General features: G+C 32.6%; 1 protein-coding gene across 1 annotated transcript in view; it reads left to right on the forward strand.

Annotated features, from left to right (window-relative positions):
* The window catches only part of LOC142322152 (cytosol aminopeptidase-like), a 34,687-nt gene that overhangs the window by 1,800 nt on the left and 5,946 nt on the right, over positions 1-26,941 (forward strand). The window contains exons 2-5 of the mRNA XM_075360896.1: positions 20,873-20,991; positions 24,503-24,835; positions 26,434-26,536; positions 26,734-26,896. Of these exons, the coding sequence (XP_075217011.1) occupies positions 20,873-20,991; positions 24,503-24,835; positions 26,434-26,536; positions 26,734-26,896 (718 nt within the window). The remainder of the gene's footprint in view (positions 1-20,872; positions 20,992-24,502; positions 24,836-26,433; positions 26,537-26,733; positions 26,897-26,941) is intronic.

Below are 26,941 nucleotides of genomic sequence, written 5' to 3' on the forward strand. Positions count from 1 at the left end.
AATTGGCTTTGCCATTTCAGGAGTGAATTGTGACTCATATCTGTACTTCAACAGTTTGATTATGACACTTAATTTGCATACTTATCGTTTCTTAGTCTTATAAAAAGATTCCTATTTGTCTTTCTTTTATGTTTATTTAAATTCTTAATCATAAAATATTTTTTAATGTGATAATTTGGCATTATGAAGAAAAAATATTTTTAAAATGGATCTGCTACACCAACAAAATTTGCTGTTTCCTGGCAAATGCCCTGAGATGAATCCTGACCTTTTATCACCCTACCCCTTTAAGATTCTATTAAAACTTTAATAGCATTCATAGAATTCAGGTTTTTTTACCATTGGTTTTTCCACCATTTAATCCTATATTATTAACCAAAATAGATGTCCCCATTTTCCCATTTCTTGATGCTTCATGACCCTCCTGGATCTAAAAAATAAAAAGATTTTTGGCATTATTAACATACCTTTTCCCTGTAGTATATGCTATATTATTACTGTTGGGATAGTAGAAGAGAAGATAGAAAATACATGACAAAATGGAAATTCCAGATGTCATTGGTCAACATGATTTTTGTCTCACGAGTACCAATAGGTGTACTCAATGCAGTTTTTTATTTTTTATCCTGTTTTCAAATATGTATTCAGAATTTCTCCATTTCTAGAGCATTATAAATATGATGGAACCAAAGCAGCTAACTCAAAGGGTAGCATTGCCACTGTTGTGGAGGTTTTCAGACGTGTGTAGACATGTACAAACGTGATCTAGTGTAGCACATTCATCAGAACGATGCCAGTTATGAGATAGTAGTGAACCAGTAAACACATCATTGTGAGTGCGTTGTTTGTCTGAATTATTGTATTTACATATTTACAACTTTATTTATTTCAATTAGTCGGTAGTTACAAAATGCTTAGAATAGTTAAAATGATCCTAACAATTTTTGTTATGTATGTGGTGAAGTGATGCTTAAGTTGCAAACCTTACTTGATTAGTAAAAAAGTGTTATGAACTTCATTTTGGCTGTAAAGTTGGGGACCAAACAAGAGCCTGGTCTCCACATATCTGTTATTTATTATATTCTAGGTTTCTCACTGCATGGAAAAATGGCACATGCCATTTGCTATCCCTATGATTTGGAGAGAACCCAAAGATCACTCTTCTGACTTATTTCTGCTTAACAAACATTAAAGGGATTATGTCCAAATCAAAACATACAGTGGTGTTCCCTAACTTCTAACTTGCAATCTGCAATGAAACTAGTTCCACACTGCAAAGAATTGCCAATACCAAAGCCTCCAAAACATGTGACATTAGATGAAGAGAGCTCAGAGTCTAATGGAAGTAAGGAAGAAAAAGAAACAGATTTTGTTGATACAACTTTTGAACAAAGCAGTTCATCTGAGCCTCATTTACTGACTCAAGAAAATCTTAATCTCATACGAGATTTAAAGTTATCCAAAAAAACAGTCTGAAATGCTTGCTTCCCGGCTAAAAGTATGGAATCTTCTTCAAAAGAATACCAAAATATGTCCTTATCGTAATCATCGTTCTGAATTTAAAGACTATTTTTCTGAAGAAAATGGCTTAGTGTTTTGAAATGACATTTCTTCTCTTATGAAGTCACTTTGTAATGAACATAATCCAAATGAACAAGTGCCTGAATGGCACTTGTTCATTGATTCCTCCAAAGTTAGTTTAAAAGCTGTGCTTTTGCTTAATGTCAATAAATTCTGATCAGTACCTGTGGCTCACTCTGCTAGTATGAAACTTGAAAACTTAAATTTATATTGGAAAAGCTTCAGTATGCAGTGTATGAATAGATTATTTGTGGAGATTTGAAAGTAATTGCACTTATGCTTGGTTACACAAAGTATTGTTGTTTTTTATGTGAATAGGGATTCACACAATGGGGGATATTTTTTGTGTGAGTAGGGACAGAAAAAACCATTTCATTAGAAAAGAATGGCCTAAAGGTGAATCGCTCATTCCTAAACAGAAAAATGTAAAACATGACCCATTGTGTAATTCTAAAAATGTGTATCTGCCTTCGTTGCATATCAAACTAGGGTTAATGAAGAATTTCATCAAGGCCGTGAACAATACTCCTGGTTTTATGTACTTAAAACAGAAGTTTCCTAAAATTAGTGATGCAAAAATTAAAGAAAGAATATTTGTGGGTTCACAAATACAATCCCTAATGCATGATGAAAAGTTTGAGGAACTATTGAATCCATTGGAGAAAGCAGCTTGGCAAGCATTCAAAAATGTTACTCAGAATTTTTTGGGAAATTAAAAGGTGGAAAATGACTGTGATATTGTCAATGATCTTGTAACATCTTATAAAAACTTGGGTTGTAATATGTCCTTAAAAGTACACTTCCTGCACTCGCACCTAGATTTCTTCCTGGAAAATCTTGACGCATTGAGCGATGAGCACGGGGGGGAACATTTTCATCAGGAGATTTAAGCTATGGAAAAGAGGTATCAAGGCAAATGGATGCTTATATGGTGGCTGATTGTTGTTGGACCATCAAGAGGGATGCTCTACAGGCAAAATATAGCAGAAAATCATAATTTCTAGGTGCATCAAATGTTTGAATATTGTGTAGCCAATGCAGAAAGTATTAAAATGTGTGAAATTATTTATGCCTGTCTCTTGGAAACCTTGCGTGATGGGGAAAAACCGATATCATATTTGAATTCAGGAGAAAAAATACTATCATAATCGCTATCTAATCACTATCATATTTTTCTTCCTGAGACAAAAAATTATTTTTTGTTTCCCAGTGTAATTAGGGGTTTGTTTCATAAATGGATATATTGATATTTTTCTTTTTTTATGTTTAATGTAATGTATCTGAATATTATTTTTTGACTAATCTAAAATTGCTTTAAAGTTTATTGTTATTTTTATTTATTTACAAAACTGCATCTTTGTTTTATTAAAAAAATACTTATAAAAAATTAAAAATGTACTTATAAAAAACAAGTATAATTTATGGGGTAATTTTTGGGTAGTTAAATCTGTTATTAAAAAAAGAATAATTATAAATGAAATAATGTGCCAACTCTGTGTAGCACAAGTACTTGTGTGTACATTTTTATATGAAACGGTTTCTTTTCTTTTTTTTTTATCAAACAAAAAGCTAAAAAAATATTTATTCATTTTTGTTACTTCTAAATCATCAATTTGAACTTACCTTCTTATATATTATTGAAAATACATATTAAATTTAATTTAAATGAAACAACAGTTGTAATTATATATCCTTTAAGAGGCACCTCTTAAGTGTGGATAATATTTTTATGCCTTTAACTAATTAATGTAAATTTTTTCATAGGTTTTAAAAAATAAAATTTATTGAAATATTACGATAAATAAAATAAAGTTAAACTAGTTGTTACATTTTATGACAATATATATTTTATTGTAGAAATATTTCTACAAGAAAAAGATATATCAATTTTTGTTAGTAATTTAGTGAATTATATTGTAGATTTAGTAAAAATAATTATATAAATAAAATATATTTGCCGTACTTGTTAAAACGATACAGTCTTTATAAATAAAAAATAAATAAATATATATTATGATACAACATGTTAAGATTGTAAATATATATAAATGCATCGCCATACTACGTTATTGGTTTTATATTTATTAAGGTACAGAACAATTCTACCGTTATTATTATATTTTTTTTCTTATGATTGGTCTTATATAATTCACAGCATATATAAAACAAGGTGATTTGGAATTTTATGCACAAAAGTTTTGTACAATACTTAAAATTTATTATTTTAATTTTCTTCATATTATTGTTGTATAAAAAAAACCTGTTTTTCGTTTATGGTGTTTTTATAAATTATGCATAATTTCTTTTTTTGTCATTCAGATAATATAAGCTGTATAAGAGCTTAGATTGCATTGTTAAAATTATAAATAATAAACATATAAACAAAACTTGTATATATTTACATTTGTGTGTATATGTTAACACAAAAAACTTCATACTGTATAGTCATTTATTAATAATATCTAAATAAATAATATTTCAATAAAATTACGCGAATTTATAAGTATTAATTTCTTTTTACCATTTTATGTTTTTAGTGACATTTTCCTACATCATATATTCCTAACATCTTATCATATAAATAAATCTTTAAATCATCTTTTTGATAATCATTACCTCAACTATAATAATATGTATTGTGAAAGAAAGATCTTGACTTTGAAGAGTTAATATATTTTACAGATCACCTTTGAAGAAAACTAAGTTTTAAATTAAACTACCTGTTGAAGCCGACTTTGCACGGTGGTAAGTTGCTTTCTCCTCTTGCTGAAATCAGTAGCAACATATTTGATTTTTCTTTTCGATCAAAATTAGAAGTTGACTGGTATTGTTGTAGAATATTATATTAATGTTAATTATAATACTATTAGTATTATTATTTTATATCAGTTAACTATTACCCTTGATCCAGTAATTCTAATTTCTTTAAAAATAATCTATTAGAAAAATTGTTATGAGAATTTACTGTCCAATATTTAAAAATTACAAACTGCAGTTCTTGACAAAATCTATGATTCTAAGAAATAAATCAACACAGGCAAGTAATGATTCATAATCTTTGAACGATTTCTTAAGTGAATCAATTAAGCCATAACAAACGAATCACCCTTTTTTTAAATGACCTGATAAAGATAGACAAATTGGTAGTATGCATTGTATATTAAATAAATAATAGTTATTTTTAAATATAAGTTTAAATGTACTTGTAAATATACAAAATGATAACTTGATTACTAACTCAAGTATAGTAAAAATAATAAAACCTTTATTTTTCTGAATTATTTATTTTACTTTCGTGTAAAATTAATGAACTAAAATTCACTGTGAAACAAAAAATTAAATCAACTCACTCAGGAGATAATCAATATTTTGTACAATTTCATGAAAAAAGAAGCAGATAGACTTGGAAAATTGATAAAAATTATCATGTTTTAATTCAAAAGTGTTAGAAAAGAACAGTAGCAGTTGGTACAGGATACTTTTATCCTGAACACAGGGTCAGAAAGTAAAGAAACATAAAAAAAGTTTATTAAAATTTCAACAAAACCCTTTGGAGGCTTTCTCTTGGTTCAGTAAGACCAGAAAGTACACAAGTTGTCAAAAATCTATCACCGGGTCAGATGATCTTGACTCTTGGTGAGAAGAAAATCAATTTTATATTGTACATAAGTACTGTTAAAACTTCATGTCTGATAGATTCAATAAAATTCTCAGGAAGTGAAACCATTTTAAAGAGAATATTAAAACAATTTGGTTTTAAATGCAAAATACATTTGAAAATAACTGGAAACTTCTTATTGAGAGGTATGACGTAAAATTTAAAGAATACAATACCTAGATGTCAGTTAAAAATTTCAAAACTGTCAACAGGCAGATCTTAATGAGACTTGTGTGATGCTTCAGAGATAGACTAAAATCTCCAATTTCTAAAGGCAGTAGATTGATTATAATAAACACTGGAAGAGAATTGGATTTTATTCTTAACGCATTATTAACATGGAAAGCAAGTGAAAAAAGTGATTCATGTTTATATGATTTCAAAAAATTACTTATGAGTTTAAGAAAAATTAATAAAAAAATCTGACCAGAAATTCAGTAATAATTACAAACAATACATGAAAAGAAAAATTTCTTACATGCAACTAAAGAAAAAAGGAAACCAAGACAGATTACAAAAAACTATTTCATTCTCGTCCTCTATACTAAAGTTTCAACTATATGATCTATTAAGAAAAGAACAATGGAAGAGAATGCAGGAGACGAACTGTTTGGCTTTAGAAAAGGGAAAGGAACCAAGGATGATGCTATCGGAGTACTGAGGAAGCTTGGAGAGAGAGGAAGAGGAATGAGTCTATGTTTCTTATACTCATAGTTTTAAAAATTGCATGTGATAAAATTATGGATATTATTAAAGAAAAAAAGTAGAATGAAAAAATTGAAGGTTAATTAAAAAATTGTACACAAAAAAAAAGTAGCAGTGATGGTAAATAAAAATACGACTGACTGGGTTGGTCCTAGGTTTGGGGTATTAGGCAAGGATGCTGCCTTTTGTCAACATTTCAATGCTCCTTTCTCATCTACTATTACTAATCATCTATTACTACTCATCTACTATTATAAATGTAATTGTTAATGTCATTATGCATACATGCAAATGACTTTAATTTAATAGGATGATATAATATCGAACGAGTCTACTAATACAAGACTCCATGAATGCTTGACTGAGACTTCAATAGGACGATGTGAATCGAATGAGTCCAGGACAAAGACTAAATAATTATTGTTAGGATTAGAATAAAGAAAACAAGATTGCAGTTACATTACATTCTTTCTCACGGTAGCTTTTCTTGGAAAATAGGGATAGGCAACACACGTGGCTTATGGAATCTAATGCATCTTCTATTCTCAGTAATATAACTTATATTAATAAACTTGTGACGAGTGTAGCAACTGCTACTACAAATAATCATTATCAAAAATTACTTAATGTAAAGTTCCTGATCACCTTAAAACATATCTTAGAGCATTATCTAGAGAAATACTGCTCTAAGATATTTTTAGTTTGCACGTAGTTCTTTGTCAACATTATCTATCCAAAAATGTGTATAAAAGAAAACAAACAATGAACTTATAAAACTTTCTAGAAAGTGCTTGAAAATTCTCAAAGCTGTATTTTTATATTTTGTGCCTTCCAACTACGTTATAAAAAATGTTGTAAAGTAATTTTTTCTTAGTGAATAAATATGCTAAGAAAATATTTAAATGATCCAGATAATTTCTGCTATTTGTATGATGATTTGTCATGTAAAGAACAACAAAGTTTGATTCCACTAGTTAAAAATTGTCATAACTATATTTTGGCCTGAAGTTGGAGATCAAGGTAAGAACTGGGCCCCTTTACATCTGGTGTTCTACCTGTGTAAAATGTTTGACAGACTGGAATAAAAGTAATCAGCACATGAGCTTTGTCATACAATGGTGTAGTATGAAGTAGATCATTTGTCAGACTATTATTTCTGTATTAAAATGATAAAAGGAATAAGTAATAAATCCAAACACATAGTCATTACCTGAATTTACCATTTGCTATAAGGCCGTACCTGAAGGTGAGGATTTAACATCCATCATATTTACATTACTACTGAGTCTTTGCTCCTTCATACTTTTTCACAAAGCTTACATATTTAACTGATCTTTTCTTAAATACTGCTTTTTACCTAGCTGGACACTGTCATATACTTTCTTGTAGTCTATAAAAGTTGTTTAATGCTTCAGTTTGTACCTTTCCATTAATTATCTTAAAACAAATGTTGTGTCTCCTATTCTTTCATGTACAAAACTTCTTGCTTTTCTTTAATTTTAATCTTCTATCAGTAATTCTTTGATGGGTGATTTCTAAATCTTTTATGCTTAGAAATCAATTTGTCTTTATCTCGTCAATACTAGTGATTTGTTTATACCATATTCAGGACAAGGATTGTAGTACCACGTATATTATTTTTACCATATTCAGTACTGTTCCTTGAAGTAATCTCTTTTCAATTCAGGTACCTACATAACTTCATTCTCATCTTTTATATATATATTTTTTTAATTTTCAAATTTTAAATTGATTCCTCTTCTGATATTTATTTATTTCCAATTCATCTAAGGTTTTATAATATTTTGGTCATGTAGAATCTTGGTAAATGTAATAAATCTATTTGAATTAATCTAAAATATAATTTCATGCAGATATGTAAATATAAACATATAGATTTAGTTTTTTACAACACATTACACTTACTGATATTGAGTAAAAGGTGAAAAAGTACTATTAAATTGATATATGAACTGACTCCCCCATAAAGTGCACTGACAAAACCTTGTACGATTGCCTCGGTAACATGTGCTGTTACAGCTGTTGCATGATGCCATTGTAGCATAGAAGGTGCTAAATGATAATCCGTTTAAGAGTCCAACAGGGGAACATACCGTGGATTGGTTATTATCGAGTAGAAAGGAAATTTAAGTTCAAAGGCAAATAATACAAGATTCAAACAAGATGACAACAATGATGTAGTTTTTAGTGGGTAACCTAAAAAAAAAATATTTTGGCAAGGCTTAAAAAATAATTAATCTTTGGTAGAAATTGTAAATTACTTACTCAAAACTTATTTGAGTGTGAATAATTTTAAATATAATTTTTTTTACATGGAGTATTGCTAAAAGTTTATAGTAAGGATCTATCAAATCATTTATTTTGACCAAAGTAATGATTCTGAAATTAAATGCTAGTTTAATCTCTTTGCTGGCTTTTTAAGTTTAATGCCCTAATTCCATTTGATGCGTAGCTTCATTCAATTCTTTTTGCTGCTTTTATTTAAGAGTTGGACTGAATTATACATTGCTTCATATTTTCTAGTTCTTTTATTTTATCTAAATCTGTAGCTATCTCTTATGTGACTTAACAATGTAGAATACAACCCTTTTTGTTTTATTAAGTCCACATGTTGTTCTTGTTTCTGCTCTTGCTAAAAATCATTGATTGTTTTGTGACTAGTTTTCAGAGATTTTTGACATTTCTATATTCCATATCTATACTCTTCAATTTCACTCTTAATACTTGGATTGTTCCTCTTTCATCATTCTATTTATGTTTAACAGTTTGCCTTCATCCACAGTCTTATTCTTATTTTAACTATAGCTTGGTTTAAAGTTATTCTTTAGTTTTCAATTTATAAAAGGCAATTTGGTTGTTTTATTTTCAACCTATCTTCAAGAAAAATTCATCAGTTGGCTCTAGATATGAAAGCTTTGTTTCAGTTTTGTGTGCAATTACAAAATCACATCCGTTTTTGAATTTTTAACATTGATTTTTTAGGTTTGTGGTTAATGTGAAAGGACTTTAACCTAATTTATATCTTTTGTGTGTCATTTCTTTTTTTTTGTTTTACATTGGAAGTGGGAAAATTTGCCTCAACCAAATGCCCAGTAGCCTGTACATACTGGGTGAGTGGGGTTCACTGTCTGCACAGTGGGATCCACTAAAAACCCAGTCCCTTTCACAACATGGTGATGGAAACGTCCAAAGGCTTATGATCATTATCATGTGTGGTTTAACGGGTGCCACCTATGTCATCCTTCCATGAGGGTTTTTAGTGTCCCATCGGGTTACACAGCGACGGCGATCCTGGTGGACCCCTGCAGGCTGGCCTTCCACCCCCACTTCTAGATCGAACACTACACTATTCTCTGTCTTCTGTTTGCATTTTATATGAGAGGACACTCTTAAACTAGTTCCTACATTGGTCCCATCCAGTTGATGAATTCATCATGCAATGCATCACATCCTCCGGTGTCACATTCCCTTCAAACGACCTCTCCATCTCTCATCTCCAGCATCTTAAAAAGGTATGCTCTACATCATCACTTTCCTCACAGTACTGGCATATTGGAGTACTATGTTTCCCCATGGCATGGAGGTAGGCACTGAATGATCCATGGCCCGTAAGCCACTGGGCCATCCAAAAATCCACCTTCCTATGCCCTCTATTAATCCAGCTTTCTATGTTTAAGATCAGTCTCTTTATCCACCTACCGGTGCCAGCACTACACCATCTCTTTTGTCAATGTGCAATTAGTTCAGCCCTGGCCTCCACCGCATTCCTGCCATTATAGATTCTCTGCTGTTTCTCAGATCATTCTTTAACCAACAGATCTAGCAGTGGCAATCCTGCCTCTACCAGCACCGCCTCAAGAGAGACCAATCGATATCTCTGTATCACCCTAATTGCCAATCTGCGATACATGCTATGCATTCGCTGTCAGTTCTGTTGTTTCCCAAGAGCATCTTGCCACACTGGGGCCGCGTACATAATGATAGAGGTTACCGCAGACCAAATACCACTTGGGTATTTGGCAGGCCAAATACCCAAGGTATTTGGCCTTCCTTAAGGGGGTAACCTCAGTGCCCACCAAACTGACTGAGAAGTCAGGGAGCTTGCTTCTGCCTGCCATCAGCACCACCTGGGTTTTTTCAACTGAGATTTTCAGCCCTTGTCCTTTCAACCAGTTCACCACACCCATCATGGCTCCTTTTGCCCATTGCCTCACTTCTCGGGTGTTCTTCCCAACCACCTGTTTTACCCTTTGTGATAAAACAATGAAAATGTTGGAAATAGATTTTGTTTTTCTGAAAACCTAAACCTATGGTGACAATTATGTTAGATTAAATTTTCTCAAAATTTTATTTTATAGTTATTTCCTTGTAAGTACCATCAGTCATCTACACGCTATTAATCAACACAACACAGTTATTTATAAAATAAATCACTTGCAATCACTTTTCTCCCAATTCTTTAAAAACTTATAATGTATTATCTTAAATATACATATAAAACTTGGTTTCCCTAAAACTAAGACGTATCTACAAACATTTTACATCAAACCTTCAAGCTAAATAAAAGTTAAAAACTAATATTACACTACACACTAATTTACTAATTCTAACTAATTTAATCTATTATTTAATAAGTTCCACCTAATGATATTAATGAAACAGATTTTATTTTTATTTACCCAAAAATATTCCACAGTGACTACACTTAGATTGAGGACGAGACTGAATTTTGTTTTTACTACGGACTTCACAATGACCACGAGTTTTACCAAAAGTAGCCTAATGTGTAGCTCTGTTCCATAATCTGATATCACTGGGAAGAGAGAAATCAGTTTTCCTCCTCTCTGATGGTTGAGATGAAGATGAACTATGTAAACTATAGGATTTCCTTTTATTATTTACACTTTTCATAGATTATCCCAGTGTTACCATTTAGGGAGGACAAGCAGAGAATCTGGTTCCATATTTTTGTTTCCTTGTAACTGTAATTTTGAGAACCATGGTAATTTGATACCAAGTGTACTAATTTATGGTCAAACCACTTGAAATATTCAATTTCTATATTCAAAAATCCCAGTTGCCTCATTTCATCTGTTGGTCTGGTTGTAAATTCACAGGAACTCCTTAACGACCAGCCCTGATAATACAAGCTGAACAGTTTTTTCAGCCTTTCTAAAAGGCATAATGGAAAAAAATAATTGTCAAAGGTCATTATTCTGTTACTACCACATAAATATTTTGGGAGAGACAGCTCAACAATTTTACTAATCTGTACTCTTTGAATTCCTCTCCTATTTCGTTGTTCTTCCCTTCATATACTTTAAATGACATCGTATACCTTTTTTGATCAGCTAAACATCAAAGGTTATAACCCCGTTTTATAGGTTTCATGGGGTTAAACTGTTTCATGACACTACGTCCTTTGAAAAGCACAATAAACTCGTTAATACTGATTTCATTCGTGCCTTTGTACCCAAATTAAAATTTTTTATTCAAGCATCAGTTAAAAACCTAACTTTATAAAGTTTATTCGGGTTATTTTTACTAAAAGTGCTATTGTCATTTACATGAATGTTTGATAACATTTAAAAAAATCTGTCTTTTGGTATAGTGTCTGAAATTAATTTGAGATTTAGGTCATTTGATGTCGACCAATAATGTTTTACAGACGGCAACTATTGGTAATCCTTAAGAAAATTTATTCCTATGAAGGCAAGTAATTAATTCATTTGATTTTAAATTTATACTTTTATTATTTTGGGTTGCATACAGATTAGATTAGTAAGTAAGGTTACTCACAATGTTATCATCCAGAAAACAACAAACACATTTGTAGCAATTTTACACTTACTAAAGTGAAATTTTACTGGATCTTCATAACTGTAAGAAGGAACTGATCCTTCAACAACTTTCTTTTTCCATTTCCTTTGTGGTTTGTCTATCCACTTTTTTTTTGTAAGCCTATTTGGCTTAGCTTGTTAGAAAGCACTTGGTTGATCAATGTTTTTAGGCAGCACTACATTTTGTCGAGACAGTTCATCAACAAGCATTAATTTTTGATTACTATTAATTATCTAGTCTTCTAACTGTTCAATAAACACACTGTCAAAATTGTTTTGTTCTAAATCAAGTGAACTAACCCCTTTCCCTGGGACTAGCACCCTACTTCGATAGCATTATTCAGTCTTAGGGGTGCCATAACCTCAAACATCTTAGGCGACCATGCTGGGAAAGGCATAGCCAGGTCCAGAATGGGGTACCACGCGGTCAGCCAGGACTGGGTCTTTTCTTCATTGCCTTGCCTCTAAGTGGCAGGCCCCCTAGAGGACCCTCCACCTGGGACTCCGATCTTTTATTTTTACCCATCCTATGGACCCCAGAAGTCCCCGTTCACTCATCGGAAGTGGGACGCCGGAGCATCACCACCCCTCCTGAACGGGGCTGTCTGCCATCCCTAATCTGCCTCGAATTGCGATTATCTTTCTCCGTGAATTTAGGACGCATTATTCTGCTTACCATAGCGCTTATTACGTCCCAATTCCGAGGGCTAAATAACATAGCGTCCACGCAATTAACCGGCGTCAATCGTTTGATGAGACGCTCCACCTCTAACTTGGCATAATCCCACCTCGTACACCTAAAAAATATGGTATAATAAATGCACTGGTCAGAAGCACGCCTGCGCATCCGATGCAGACACTCATTATAACCACCGTGGCCGGTAAGAAACTGTGTGAGCTCAAAGCTCAACTCACCATATTTCCACCTCACCATATTTCCCAACTCACCATATTTCCTACTGCTCCACCCCAGGTGGAGCAGTAGGAAATATGGTTATTTGCACAATCTTTTAGTCCAGCTACCCGGCCTGAGACCATCCCACCTCCGCTGCCATTTGTTCAGCAAATTCTTGCGAGCAAGACCCTTGGCTTTCCCCGCGGCTCTCTCCACGGCCTCCTCCGCCAACAACTGCATTGGAGGAACAGACACCACCACAAAAATCGCCTCTCTAGCCACAATCCGATAAGCACCAGCCACGCCTACAGCTAGTCTACGCTACAGACGTTCCAATTTATGCATCGCTGTACTCTGCTTCAAAACTATAAACCACACGAAAACAGCGTATAACACCACGGACCACACCACCGAAACAAGCATTCTCTTTTTATATTTGTGCGGCCCGCCCACCCTACTCATAAGCTGAAGGACTGCAGCCACTGTTCGCTCAGCCTTGACAAGCACCTCCTTTAGGTGTGGCCTAAAAGAGCGCCTTCTGTCAAGTCAAACACTTAAGTATTTGGCTTGACTAATCGGCTCAGTAGGCACCCCTCTCATTATAAACCCAATAGGTCGCAACCTCCATCTACCAGCCATAACTACGACCTGGGTTTTCTCCGCAGTCAAAGAGAGTCCCTTACCGCCAACCATCCATCGACAAGACCAATTGCCGCATCACCTTTTTCAAGAACCTCCTCCTCCATCTTAGCGGCCACCACCAACGACAGATCATCAGTAAAGTCGTGACCAACACTCATCCGGATACTCAAAATTTAGCACCTCATCATACGCTACGTTCCGTAAAAGGGGGTGGATCACCGACCTCTGCGGTACTCCACACTTGACCGGCTCGGTCACTACCAACATTCTCTGCAGCTACCAACATCCTGTTTGTGAAATAATCTTGCATCACTCTTAATAAGTACGACCTCAAGGATCGCCAGCGCGCACGGAAACGGTGGTGAGTTAAACGCGTTTTTTACGTCTAACATCTCCATCGCCGGAATTTTGCGTATGCGCCACGTTTCACCAGCCACTTCATCCACCAGCTCCATTACCCGTGCGATCGCTCTAGCAGTGGAGACCCCTTTAGGGACGCATCCAACGGCATCCAAAGTGGCATCCAACGGGACGCCATTTCAAACAGTTGGATCTCAACAGCAACAATTTCCCTGACGGCCATCGGCTCTGCATCAGGGAAGAGGACACCGGTGCACAGAACGTATCATCTCCTCAATGAGGCCCGGCAAAGCTCTGCCGAATCACCCCGTTAAAATTTAAACACCTTCCCCCCTGGTATCTGCATCAAAGTCTTTGCAAAGGTCCTTTCTCTCTTTTTCCTGTTTAGCCTCTGGTAACTGCCTTTCAGATAATTCTTCAGAGGATGAATGAGGATGATGTGAACGAGTGTAAATGAAGTGTAGTCTTGTACAGTCTCAGTTCGACCATTCCTGAAATGTGTGGTTAATTGGAATTCAACCACCAAATAACACCGGCATCCACGATCTAGTATTCAAATCCGTGTAAAAATAACTGACTTTACTAGGACTTGAACGCTAGAACTCTCGACTTCCAAATCAGTTGATTTGGGAAGACGCGTTCACCACTAGACCAACCCGGTGGGTTCCTTGTAAAGGTCCAGGTACTTCCTTCTTTTCGAGCCCAAAGTGGCCGCCCTATATCGTTTCCTAGCCATTCTCAGATCTCTTACAGCCTGCTCGACTACCGCCGGATTCCCTCTGCTACGTGACCTCTGAACACGTTGACGAGCTCTCAAACAACAGACTCAAGCCTCCAACATCTCTGCTGTCCACCAATAAATGGTTCTCTTCCGCATGCCCACTATCTGGAAGGACGCTACACGGGCCTGAGCCATCACCTCCGCAACATAAGTGGGCGACACTGAATTAAAGATACCACAGCCGCTGCAACACCATAGTCCTAAAGGACGCCAATCCACGCTGGGTAACATGCCTTCTAGCCCGACCAACCTCACCAACCAGCCAGGGGTCGCTAGTCTCGAACAGGATCGCCTGATGATCACTTAGCGTCTCCTCATTCATCACCACCCACTGTCTCACTCCTCTAGTAATTCTCTCTGCAGCGAAGGCGACATCAATGAAGGAACCCCCCTTCACTCCCACTCACTCCTCTTCACCAACGCCAACTTCCTCCCATCAATGAGGCAGGTGAGCTGCAACACAGCCATCACCTCATCAAGTAACCTTCCTCTGGCATTCGTGATACGGCCCCCCCCAGGCCACATATTTGGCATTAAAATCGCCCGCAATTAGCATGTCCTTCCTGGCTCTAAGCACCTCATTCCTTATACTATACAAAGCAGCCTCATACTCCACCATAGAACAATTAAGAGACACATAAACATAACAAATAAGAACGTCGGGCAATTACGCTCACACATAACTGTTCCCCGATCCATGTGATAACACGGGGACGGGACACAATTAAATGATCGCCACATTGGACCCGCCATCTCGAAGCCAACCAGCCCTCGTTGCCTTCGCACATTTGGCTCTGATAACAATAACACCTTTACACATTCTCGCGAGACAATCTCAAGTATTGCATCATGAGACGCATCACTCCTGTTTTCATTAATTTGAATGAACATAACCATTCACAGGCTTGCAACCACCACTGCCCATCCTATGCCCGACTCCTCCGCAAGTAAGGCATACCGGTTTTTCTCTACATTCCACCGCTTTGTGGCCCGAAGCGCCACAACTGAAACACACTGTGACCTACCAGGTCCAATACATCTCGAGGCAATGTGCCCTCCCTCCAAGCACCAAAAACATTTGAGCTCCATCTCTTGCAGACCCGACAAAACATCCAGTCAAATTGCAGTCTCACCCTCACCACCAAACAGGATGATGCCACAACATGCGGCAACACAACCGTGGTGTACTTCCTATCGCCAAAGGCAGGCCTCATCGACAACACCTTCAGCTCTACATCAGGGTCTTCTATCCCCTTAAACGCAGCAACAATTTCAGCCTCTATTGTATCCTTCTCTTTATGCTTAATAAGGACATATGCTGGTTTACTCCGCACAGGTAACATTCACACCTTCCAACTTGCCCTGCACCTGCTACTTGATCCCATCTAACTTTTCCGCCTACCCTTTCACGTGGATATGGAGGGCCTTACCCGGCCCCTTCTTGATCGAGAGAATATCTCCCAATTCCTTCTTCGGCATATGTAGTGCCTTCAGCCTTAAGCACAATCATGCCTGATGCCTCCTTACTTTGCTAACCAAGCTTACTCACTGCTTTAACTGTAGTATCCTCTTCCAAGGGAGAAAATTTTTCCTCCTTGAAAAGGTTATGTTGAACCACTTTACTATGAACTCATATTGAGAAGAAACACCACAATTAAAAAATAAATAAAATGTAAATTCACTGTTCAAAACTGATGGAATTTTACACAAACATACCTTTTATATTCACCAATTGATCTTAATTGTCCAGTCCAGAGTAAAATCAAAAAACCAACCAAAAAACAACACTAAGGCAGAGCGAAAAAATCCATAACCAACCAGCAAGAAATCTCCCACTCGACTCAAGTGGACTAACCTTTCTTTCTTTTTCCCCATTTAGCCTCTGGGAATTACTGTTCAGGTATTACTTTAGAGGATGATATGTATGAGTGTAAATGAAGTGTAGTCTTGTACAGTCTCAATTTGACCATTCTGAGATGAGTGGTCAATTGAAACTAAACCACCAAAGAACACCAGTATCCACGATCTAGTATTTAAATAAGTAGACTAACCTGTACATCTTCACAATCACTCTCATCACTAGTATCAACATTAGACACATTGTCATCCAGAATATTTTCCAACACATAATTTATTTAAAAATTTGTTAAAAGATTCGTTTTTTTAATTAAATAATTAAAATAACTTGTAACAATAATAGTAATAACTAAACAAAACAAAACTGTAAATCACATGCATAGTGAACAGTAAATAATAGTAACCTCATTACTATGAGCGATACAACATGACATTAGAAACTGACGGTACTCCAAAGTTCCAGTCATATTTCATTACATGAAAATAAGATTACAAAAACTTATTTAATAATTTGTATTGATTTTTGTTAATATTTTACCAATAGAATATATGAGTACAATTCAGTTAATTACAAAAAAAATAACAGTATATTTAAAAAAAATATAAAAAACGTTTTTTATATTGTTTTGCAAACGTGGTCTGCTGCATGGGATACATGATAGTATAATGGTGAAACATAGTGGCTTTAACAAAAAATTTTATCTTTAACCATAATAACAGCTACAGAAATGTAGCTGTTATAAATGTTCCTACAGAAATGAGGAAGTACCGACAGTGCTCCTCAGTCTAAAAAGTTTTTAATTTAATTTTAAATAAGCTTTAAACAAACCGATACTTATGAGTAACAACTGTTCACAAATTGTTAAATAAAATTTCCAAAACAACTGTTTAATTGTTTTGATGTCATTTACCACTACTGCTTTCAATGATTTTTTACTCCTCATAATGCTAAGCACTTTGTAAGAATTTTACAAAGTGCCATTTACTGAATTTAGTGTTAGAATTTTCATAACCATTTTTTTAAATTGTGCTTAATGGATGCTTTGCCATAGACATTCTAAAGTCTGCTTCTGGTTTGTAGATTCTTTTTAGATTTCATTGCATCAGCTTGTATTTGATAAAATGAATTGTTGATCCTTGATATGTTTCAGTACATTTGCTATGGTTTGGGTAGTACAAAAAAAATACATTAGTTTAGAATAATTTTAAATATGGTTCATATCTAATACTTTTTTCTCTAGATCCATAGATAGTAGTTATGGACAAATTAAAATTCACGTAATATTGTCTTTTAATTTATCTCTCCAGACTCTACAGGTCTTCCATTTTAAGCTGGAGAATTGTATTATGATACTGTGATGACTTCCTAGCAGGGGTTGAAGAGCTATTATATTTGATTTTCAAAAACAGTTTTTTATAAACATACAAAGTAAGAATGTAAGTTAATGAAAATTTGATAACAAGCTTAAATGTTATAGAAAATCTTTCGGCTCTTAAAAAATTAGTGCTATTCTGATATTTAAATAACAAGAAAAATGTACCAAACTAATTTAGATTCTCATGATTGTTTATTAAGAACAATATATATGAAATTTTTAATTTATGCAAATGTGCATAAATTAAACCACACCATTATGCTTTATACAATGCTAAAAAAAAATATTATTATTATAATTTTATATACATATACACATTGTTTATTTTATTGCAATTATTGTTTTGTTGTTACCATGGAAATATGAAAAGTGTAAACATTCATATAAATCCATATAGTCCATTCCATTGACATGTACCACACGAAATTTTAAGTTGTATAAATTTTTTTGTGGAGATAAATTTCTTGTTATATAGAAAATTATTTGTGTTTTATTATTTCTATTACTTTGGAACACAATATCTATTAAATATGGCAAAACTATTGAAAAAGTGTTCAATGAAAATGTTAAAACAAAATTATTCTACTTGCCCAGGAACAGTGGTATGTAATGGGACATTAATTTTAATTTTTAGTATTAATTAATTTTAATATTTTGTATTTTATGCCATTTAAAATTGAATAGGCATTGAAGATTTTAATGATTAAAACTTTTTCCAACTTTGCCCCCCTCTCTTTTAAAGGAAATTTAAAAGACAGGGTAACTGCAGTAAAAAAATAAGACCAAAAATGATTAATGAAGCATTTAGTTTTATTTTTAAACAAAGCTATAAATGACAAATTTTATTAATGTACTGATGAATCTTTTATACTTTAATGTTAACAGGGTTGAAACTCAACAAATACTTATACTCATGTTAGCTGGCAAACTAATATAAATCTAATCTCTACTTTACTATGTGAAATGGCACACTTTTTACTGTACAATGCATTTTTCAACTCTTTTTGAAAAGTCTTTTTTAAGCTGTCAGAACAAAATAATAAATTCCATTAAATTTTTTGAACAATATTTTCATGAATAAAACATATTGAAGCATTCAATTAATTTAAGAAATTTATTTTAAATAGATTTGCAAAATAAATAATGCAATCTTTAATTAATCTCAATCGACCAAAAACAAAAGTTTTTATTTTTAGAGTAAAATTGGTCAATTCCCAACCCTAAATTATAAAAAACTATTCTAATAGCTAGCAGATAATTTGGTTTTGTTTTATATTTAAATTATCAATCTAATTATTAATAGACAGTATACTTTTGATATGGGTGTATATGGTAAATTTATCTTCTACAATTCAAACAAAAATATTGCACAAATCAGTAATGTATTTTGTCAAATCTGTATTGTAATATATTACTTTTATACTTGAAATAACTTTTGGAAGTAGTACACATACAAAAATTAATGAAAACAGTTTTATAGGTTAATTTTAGAATAACTAGAATAGGCTCTATGATAAGATGGTTGGAAGTTATGGAAAATTATGTTGAGAAAAGAATGTGAATTAGAAATTAAGAAAAAAGAAAATAATTGATAAAAACTTAGTTATTCAAAAATGGAATTGGAGAAGGGATGCTTTGAGTAGAGTGGATGAATTGTAATTACTTGTTTTACTTATCATGATTAATATAAATTGATAAGTATTTCTTAGAATAAAAAAAATAAGAACTTGTTATCTACTGTATTGCTGAACAGAAGAATAGACATCAGACAATGACTAGTCCTCAGTGTAGAGAATGATATTAAGCTTTCTCATTATATGTATTGTTTATTTTAGTTTCTTACATTAATTTTCATAATTAATACTTAAATAAAATGGGATGCTTTTTACATTATCTTGCTATTTGTATTTTTAATAGTTATAATTAGTAGACATGAAGAACACTGATTCACATGAGCGATGTGTATATTACTTCCATCTACACATATACAACTTGTTACATAAAGTAAAGAAAAAATTGCTCATAGGGTAAATTTATTTAACAATAACATAGGCAATGTGCACATTGTTGCTATATCAATGAATAATACTGCATTCTTTTCAGTACAAAAATACATTTATTATTAGAGATCTGTTTGGAAACACAGGAAAATAGTGAATTAGAATATAAAATTAGCAAATACAAATTACATGTGCATAAATTGGTGCAGGATGTTAGTGCTTATCTTCCTGTGTAGGAGGTTGTCTTACTTTAATACTCTTGGCTACTTGATATAATTTTCTGATCTTCGTTCCATGTTTTTTCAGATTTTGATTAAAAGCACATCCCCTGACTTTTGAATCAGTTATGTAACAGACTGAAGGTACTCTGATTTCCTACCTCAATTTTAGTCATATGTGCACATTATTAATTTTTTTGTTTTATCTGTTTTGTTTGTTGGAATCTTATACTAATTTTAGTTTGGTTTGATGGAGTCATAAAATTTTGGCTTCTGCTTACAAAATTTTGTTGGTGAATCTTTATATTGTAAAAAACAAAAACATATTTGTAAAAACAAAAACATAATAAAATGTTGCTGAACTGAAACATAAACAACATATTTTCTTCTCTGAAACATACACTTCAAAAAATAACTAACTAAACCCATCTTACATATTGACAGGAGTACAGGAATATTACTCAAAGCAGTCTTAATTTTACATATGGCAACAACTTCCTGTTAATTAGAATACATGATTATATAAACCTGGTACTTTTGGACTACAAAGATTTTCTCTATTTATTCCAATGTTTGCTGCTAAATAGTGCACATTTTTCATATCTATCTTATTGGCATCAAAATTGTTGTGCAGCTGCTTTAAAACTGAGTAAGGCTAAAAATGCATGTTTTCTGTTGGAGTTCAGAAGTATGATGCAGCTATGAATTACTTGAACATTATTTACTTTGCATTATTTAGTTAAATGAAGAGTTTTTCTAGTGACGCTCATAAAGAAGAATTAATAGATGGATACACTATGTATAAGAATAAAAGTTGTAATTAATTAGTTCTGTAATTTTGTGTCTTTGATAAATAAAATTATAAGATTATAATTTTAATTGAGGTATATGATAATCTCTATTAGTAAAAGCTTATTAATGAACTTGTTCTATTCCAGAAAGGCCTGGTTCTTGGAGTTTACGAGTCAAAAACTCCTGATGGAGTTCAAGAACTAACAGCTGCTGGTGAGCGTTTAAATGATGCAACAAATGGCTTTATTAAACAAACATTAAAAAAGTATGTTATTTCTTAATATTGTTCAAATTAACAACTCATTAATTACTTTTAGGTAAAGATAACTTGAACAAAAATAAAATTCCTGTATATTATATCCTGCTTGCCTTAATTCATTTATAAAAACATAAAATAATTTCTTGTAAATAGCAAATTAATATTCTTTACTGATTTAACACACATTCATAATTATTAGCATATGGAAAGTTATAATTTATTTGCTAAATATATCTAAATAATTCATATCATTTAGAACATGATTGATATATTTAGCAAATTAATTATAACTTTCTATATGCCAATAATAATTATGAATGTAATATTTGCTAAAAAAATAAAATGTATATCTACATCATTAAAGACTCAGTTTCCATATATTGTAACACAGTATTTGAGGTACTTTTCAAGAAGACGCCTGCAGCTGATCTGTAGTAAGTCAGTTGTAGTTAGTTGTAAGAAGGTGCCACTGAAAGGAGAAAATAAATAGTTCATATTTTTCTCTTTTTAAATTCATAATTGTACTTAAATATCATTAAAATAATACAATGATACTGTAATAATAAAATAGTAAAGTAAATATAATATTCTTTACTGATTTAACATACATTTATCCTAATATATAATTGTTTGGTGTGGCACAATGAAATGGTTAGTGTTTGTCTTTGAGTGGAGGTAAACAGTTGAAGGCCTGACAGGACAATTTCCTTTTATTGGTCACAATTCTTCTGTTGGGATCTAATGTCTCATCCTGATCTGGTTATCCAGGGATTTAATAAAATATAGGCATTTGTTGCAAAAACAATGTACAGACCTGAATTCAATCAATCTTATAACAATTTATCACTTAGGTACACTAATACTCTATTATCCTTTTTTTAATTGTACTCCTCTTTTATTATGAGGGCTATTTTTTTTCCGATCGGTCACGAAATTAAAACCACAGTGAAAATAAAAAAAATTTTATTTGTAACAAGTACTTACATAGTTACACTATTTCTCTACATAGTCGACAGTCCGATTACGACATTTGTCGTAGCGTTGTACCAACTTTCCAATACCCTCGTCATAGAACGGAGACGCCTGTTTTCAGCCATGTTTCTACGCTGGTCTGCAGCTCGATGTATGTGTCAAAATGCTATCCTATGGTTGGTGATCAAACATTTCCCGACGAAAACGCTGCAGGAGCTTCTTTGTTACAGTTGCAGTGTGCGGCTGAAATGGACAGTGTATCCATTTCTGGCTGAAATGGGATTTCGAAACTGAAATGGACCCATGTCTCGTCCCCTGTGACAATTTTGTTCAAAAAATCTTCTCCTTCATTGTGTTAGCGCAGGAGAAACGTTAGGGAGGCGTCCATTTTCATTGTTTTGTGATGATCGGACAGCATCTTGGGAACCCATCTCGCACACAGTTTGCGGTACTGAAGATAGCTCTCACAATGATGTAGAGAGCTGACCTTGAAATTTCAGGAAACGAATAACTCAATACAGAAATTGTAAACCGACGATTTTCTCGAATTGCCTCATCCACTCGCTCAACGAGATCATCGGTTGACACTCGCTTCCTTCCCTGATCGCCTGCATCATGAATATCTGTACGTTCTGCTTTAAAGTTCTGCACCATTGTCGCATTTTGCTGTCACTCACTGAAGTTTGACCGTAAACATTACTTATTCGTCGATGAATTTCAGATGCATTACTTATTCATAGATGAATTTCAGCTGCATTACTTATTCATCGATGAATTTCAGCTGCATTACACCCCTCAGCCTGAAGAAATCGAATTACCGCACGCACTTCACACTTGGCGGGAGATGCTATTGTTGTAAACATGTTTAAGTGCTAGCTGTGTGTTCAGAACTAAACGAGGTGACGCGGCGTGATTGAAGGTCATAAAAGAGACGCTGCGCAACACATATGCGCAAAGGTTCATCCGACTTTTGCGCGGGATATTATTTCGCGACCGATCGGACCTTGAAAAAAAATAACTCTTAGTTTAGTATTGCTGTTGTAATTAAGATTTTTTCATGATTTTTCCTAGATTCTTTCTGACAAATGTAGTTCTTTTGTTAGTTGTATACAATTTTCATAATTACCCATTCTAAAGATGTTCAGATTAGAATAAAATAGTAAAAATAAATATGTAGAGCAGTAATTAAAAAAAATTAAGAGCACTAATTAAAAAATCATGTTTAATATCATTAATTCATTTTTAGTTATAATTAAATTTTTTATAAAAGCATTCTGTGTAATAAATCTTGAAAGAAATATAAAGCACTTCTAAAATATAAAAATAGTGTTAACATGATTTGTACTTTTTTAATTTTTGAAACTAATCTAAGTTGTGTAGTTAATGTCCAGTAATGCTTGGGAGACTTTGTTCTGAAAATATTTTCTTATGGGAATCCTGTGTAGATAATGCATATATCAAGTTGTATTTTCTACTTACTCTTAGAGCTGAATATTTTTATGAAAAATTACAAGGAAGTAACATTAAAATCTTCAAATTTTACCAACAATTATGATCACTTCACTAGTAGATTGACCATTTCTGAATTAGGCTGAAATTACCAGTATATTCTCATACTTTACTGAAAACCTTTTCCAATTTGATGGTCACTTCCAGATTCAGCATCAGCCAATTCTTAATTAGTACCATTAAATGAACTTTGACACAGAAGTATACCAGTAAAATTTGTATTCAATTTAAACTGTAAAAACAATTTTACACGCAAAATGTAACTTTAAATGTAAAAAAAAAATTATTCTGCACAAAGCTTGTAGCCACAATACCTTCATACCAAAATCTCAATCTGTTTGTCATGCCCATTTCCATTGTTATTTACTCCTATTCTGTACTCTTTTTAACCCTAAATCCTATTATTTATCCTATATATTCTATTAAAGAAAAAAAAAATGGTTGTAGCTGTTTTGGTTTCCCAGTTTTACATATTTCATTGGTATAAAGAAAAAACTTTTCTTTTTTAGAAATCTTTTTTTAACTAAGACTGAAACAGATTTTTCTGCATAAAATGTTTAATGGTGTATCGATCTGCTTTATCTCATTTAAAAAGTAAATGAGAAGACTACCTTAACACTTTTTTTTTATATATTTTACCGTTCTGTACTCTTGCTTGGTTTCAAACTTCAGTTTTCCCCAGCACTGAATCCCCTACCATTGATTAATTAAACCTTATTTATTCTTAGTTATATCCTGATTTAGATAGTGGAAAATTGTAAACATTTTGTAATTGGTTCATCAAACACCAGTGAATGAATAAGAGCATGTGGGCGCAATGTGTATAGTATTTATGTTAAGGAATTAGAGCTAGTGCTACATATTTAAGCAGTTAGGGTATGAACAAAAAGAAATCTAATTTTTCTCCCTAGACTGCTATTCTGCCCAAAATGTTTAAATTTTATTCTTTTACTACTTTTATACGTGAACTTAAAAAGGAAAGTAAATAAATAAAATCGTTGCCTCTTTAAAAAGATATTTTATTTGTCTTCTACAGGTACCAGATTCCATTAGGTAAAGTTGAAACTTTTTCGGGTCTAGATGTGGGAGGATATCACCACATTGCAATTGCTGGTCTTGGATTAAAAGATGTAAATAAATTAAATCTCTCTGAACAATTAAATGAAGAAAAGGAGAATATTAGAATTGCTACAGCCATAGGAGCAAGAGCTGTTCAAGATAGAGGGGCTAATAAAATATATGTTGATGGAGCAACAATTCCAGAAGCAGCTGCTGAAGGTTCAGTACTGGGAACTTATTTTTATAAAGCTAATATTTCTACTGGAGATAAAAGTTTACCTCATATTGAACTTTACGATAATCCTGATAGGTATGTATAAAAACTGTATATTTAACTTGATAAATGTAAGTTTTAAAGGAATCTAAAATTTAAATTAGATAATTATAATGTAGGTTTCTCAAAAATATCAAATTTTACAATATTTTGGTCTTTTAAAAAACTTAATTACTGTAATTCGTTATGAACACTGACCGGATCAGTTTGGCATGATATAAATTTATTTACTAACCATGTAAAAGGTTGTCAGATATCTTCTAAGGGGTTTGTGAATAGTGGTCATATATATATATATATATATATATATATATATGAAGGTTCTGGGTTCAAAATCCTGATCAGACATTACTCCTTTTCAGTAGATTCGATCAGGAGGTTTTCAGGTTATGAAAAATACTTGCAACAGACTTGTGTAATTCTAGAAAACTGATAAAAAGAAAGAAAATAGGTAATGAACTTAATTTACTGATTAGTGATGTTGCTTGTTTTATTAAAAATAGGTTTTTATTATAGAACCCATCATATCTTTTTTTCAAAATAGAGAAAAAATAGACTAGAATTGAAATAGATTTGATTCCGTGTCCAGAATGCACGTGGTTATGAATCTCCTATTGGTACCACGATAAGTTGTTAAAAACATGGTAGAGAGGTTTAAATACTATAATGTAATTAGTCTGTCCTGTATAGAATCTTAGGGAGAAAATTAGTGTTAGTGTCTTTAGAGAATCTTATGGTATTGTCTGTTGTTCTTAGCCTAGAAGAGATCTCAAGTGCTGTGTATTTGCTTTGTACAGCTTATAATAGAAAATATTTGTTTTCCATTATTTATAGTTTAGCATCAAAGGATGAAAGGATGTTAGGATATTTTAATAAATTGGTATATGACAAACTGTAGTTTTATTTAGAAGAGGCCGCTATATTTTCTTCATCTGCATGAGAGAGAAAGGAAAAAAAGAGAGAGCGAGAGAGAGAGAGAGATATGAATGTTTTACAGAGAGATATAGTTGGTTTTACAGTTGGTTTATGATTAATTTGTTACTATGACAATAAACATTGCAGAATAATTAATTTAATTAGAAATTATGAAATATAATTGAGATATATACATTTTTTCAGAATTTATTTTGTATGTATTATAATGAGAAGATTCTTCCTTACTGTTGTTTTTAGATTAATGAACAATCAAAAAATACTTAACAAAAATAAATTAAGTTAAAATGTTTTCTTTTTTTTAGTAATTCATGGGCTAGTGGGGAAATAAATGCTGAATCGCAAAATTGGGCAAGATTTCTGTTTTATTTAGAAGAGGCCGCTATATTTTCTTCATCTGCATGAGAGAGAAAGGAAAAAAAGAGAGAGCGAGAGAGAGAGAGATATGAATGTTTTACAGAGAGATATAGTTGGTTTTACAGTTGGTTTATGATTAATTTGTTACTATGACAATAAACATTGCAGAATAATTAATTTAATTAGAAATTATGAAATATAATTGAGATATATACATTTTTTCAGAATTTATTTTGTATGTATTATAATGAGAAGATTCTTCCTTACTGTTGTTTTTAGATTAATGAACAATCAAAAAATACTTAACAAAAATAAATTAAGTTAAAATGTTTTCTTTTTTTTAGTAATTCATGGGCTAGTGGGGAAATAAATGCTGAATCGCAAAATTGGGCAAGATTTCTAAGTCATGCACCTGCAAATCTAAAAAAACCAGATCTGTTAGCCCAGGTAAGGAATTTATTTATAGATAAGAATAACTAGAAAAAAGCACTAGCACTTTTAAATAGTTACTGTTAAAATTTTAAAGAAAGGGAAGGAAGGAAAGGTTTTTTAATGTATCAATCTAGAAAATAATTGCTCAGAAGTTAAGAGAATTTTTATTAAGTCTGTTTATTTATATATTTAATTTTTTTTTTAATTTACAGGAATTTATGGATAAACTTTGCAAATACGATGTCCACATTGATGTTCGAAATCGTGATTGGATGGCAGTACGTAGAATGTCTGCAAGTTTGTCAATAGCTAAAAGTCAAACATGTGCTCCTCCCTTATTAGTTGAAATGGGTTACTGTGGGGATGAACCAGGAGCAAAACCTGTGGTGCTTGTAGTTAAGTAGTAAAACCTTTATTACA

This window comes from Lycorma delicatula, chromosome 3, assembly GCF_047948215.1.
Source record: "Lycorma delicatula isolate Av1 chromosome 3, ASM4794821v1, whole genome shotgun sequence".
NCBI classification, from domain to species: domain Eukaryota; kingdom Metazoa; phylum Arthropoda; class Insecta; order Hemiptera; family Fulgoridae; genus Lycorma; species Lycorma delicatula.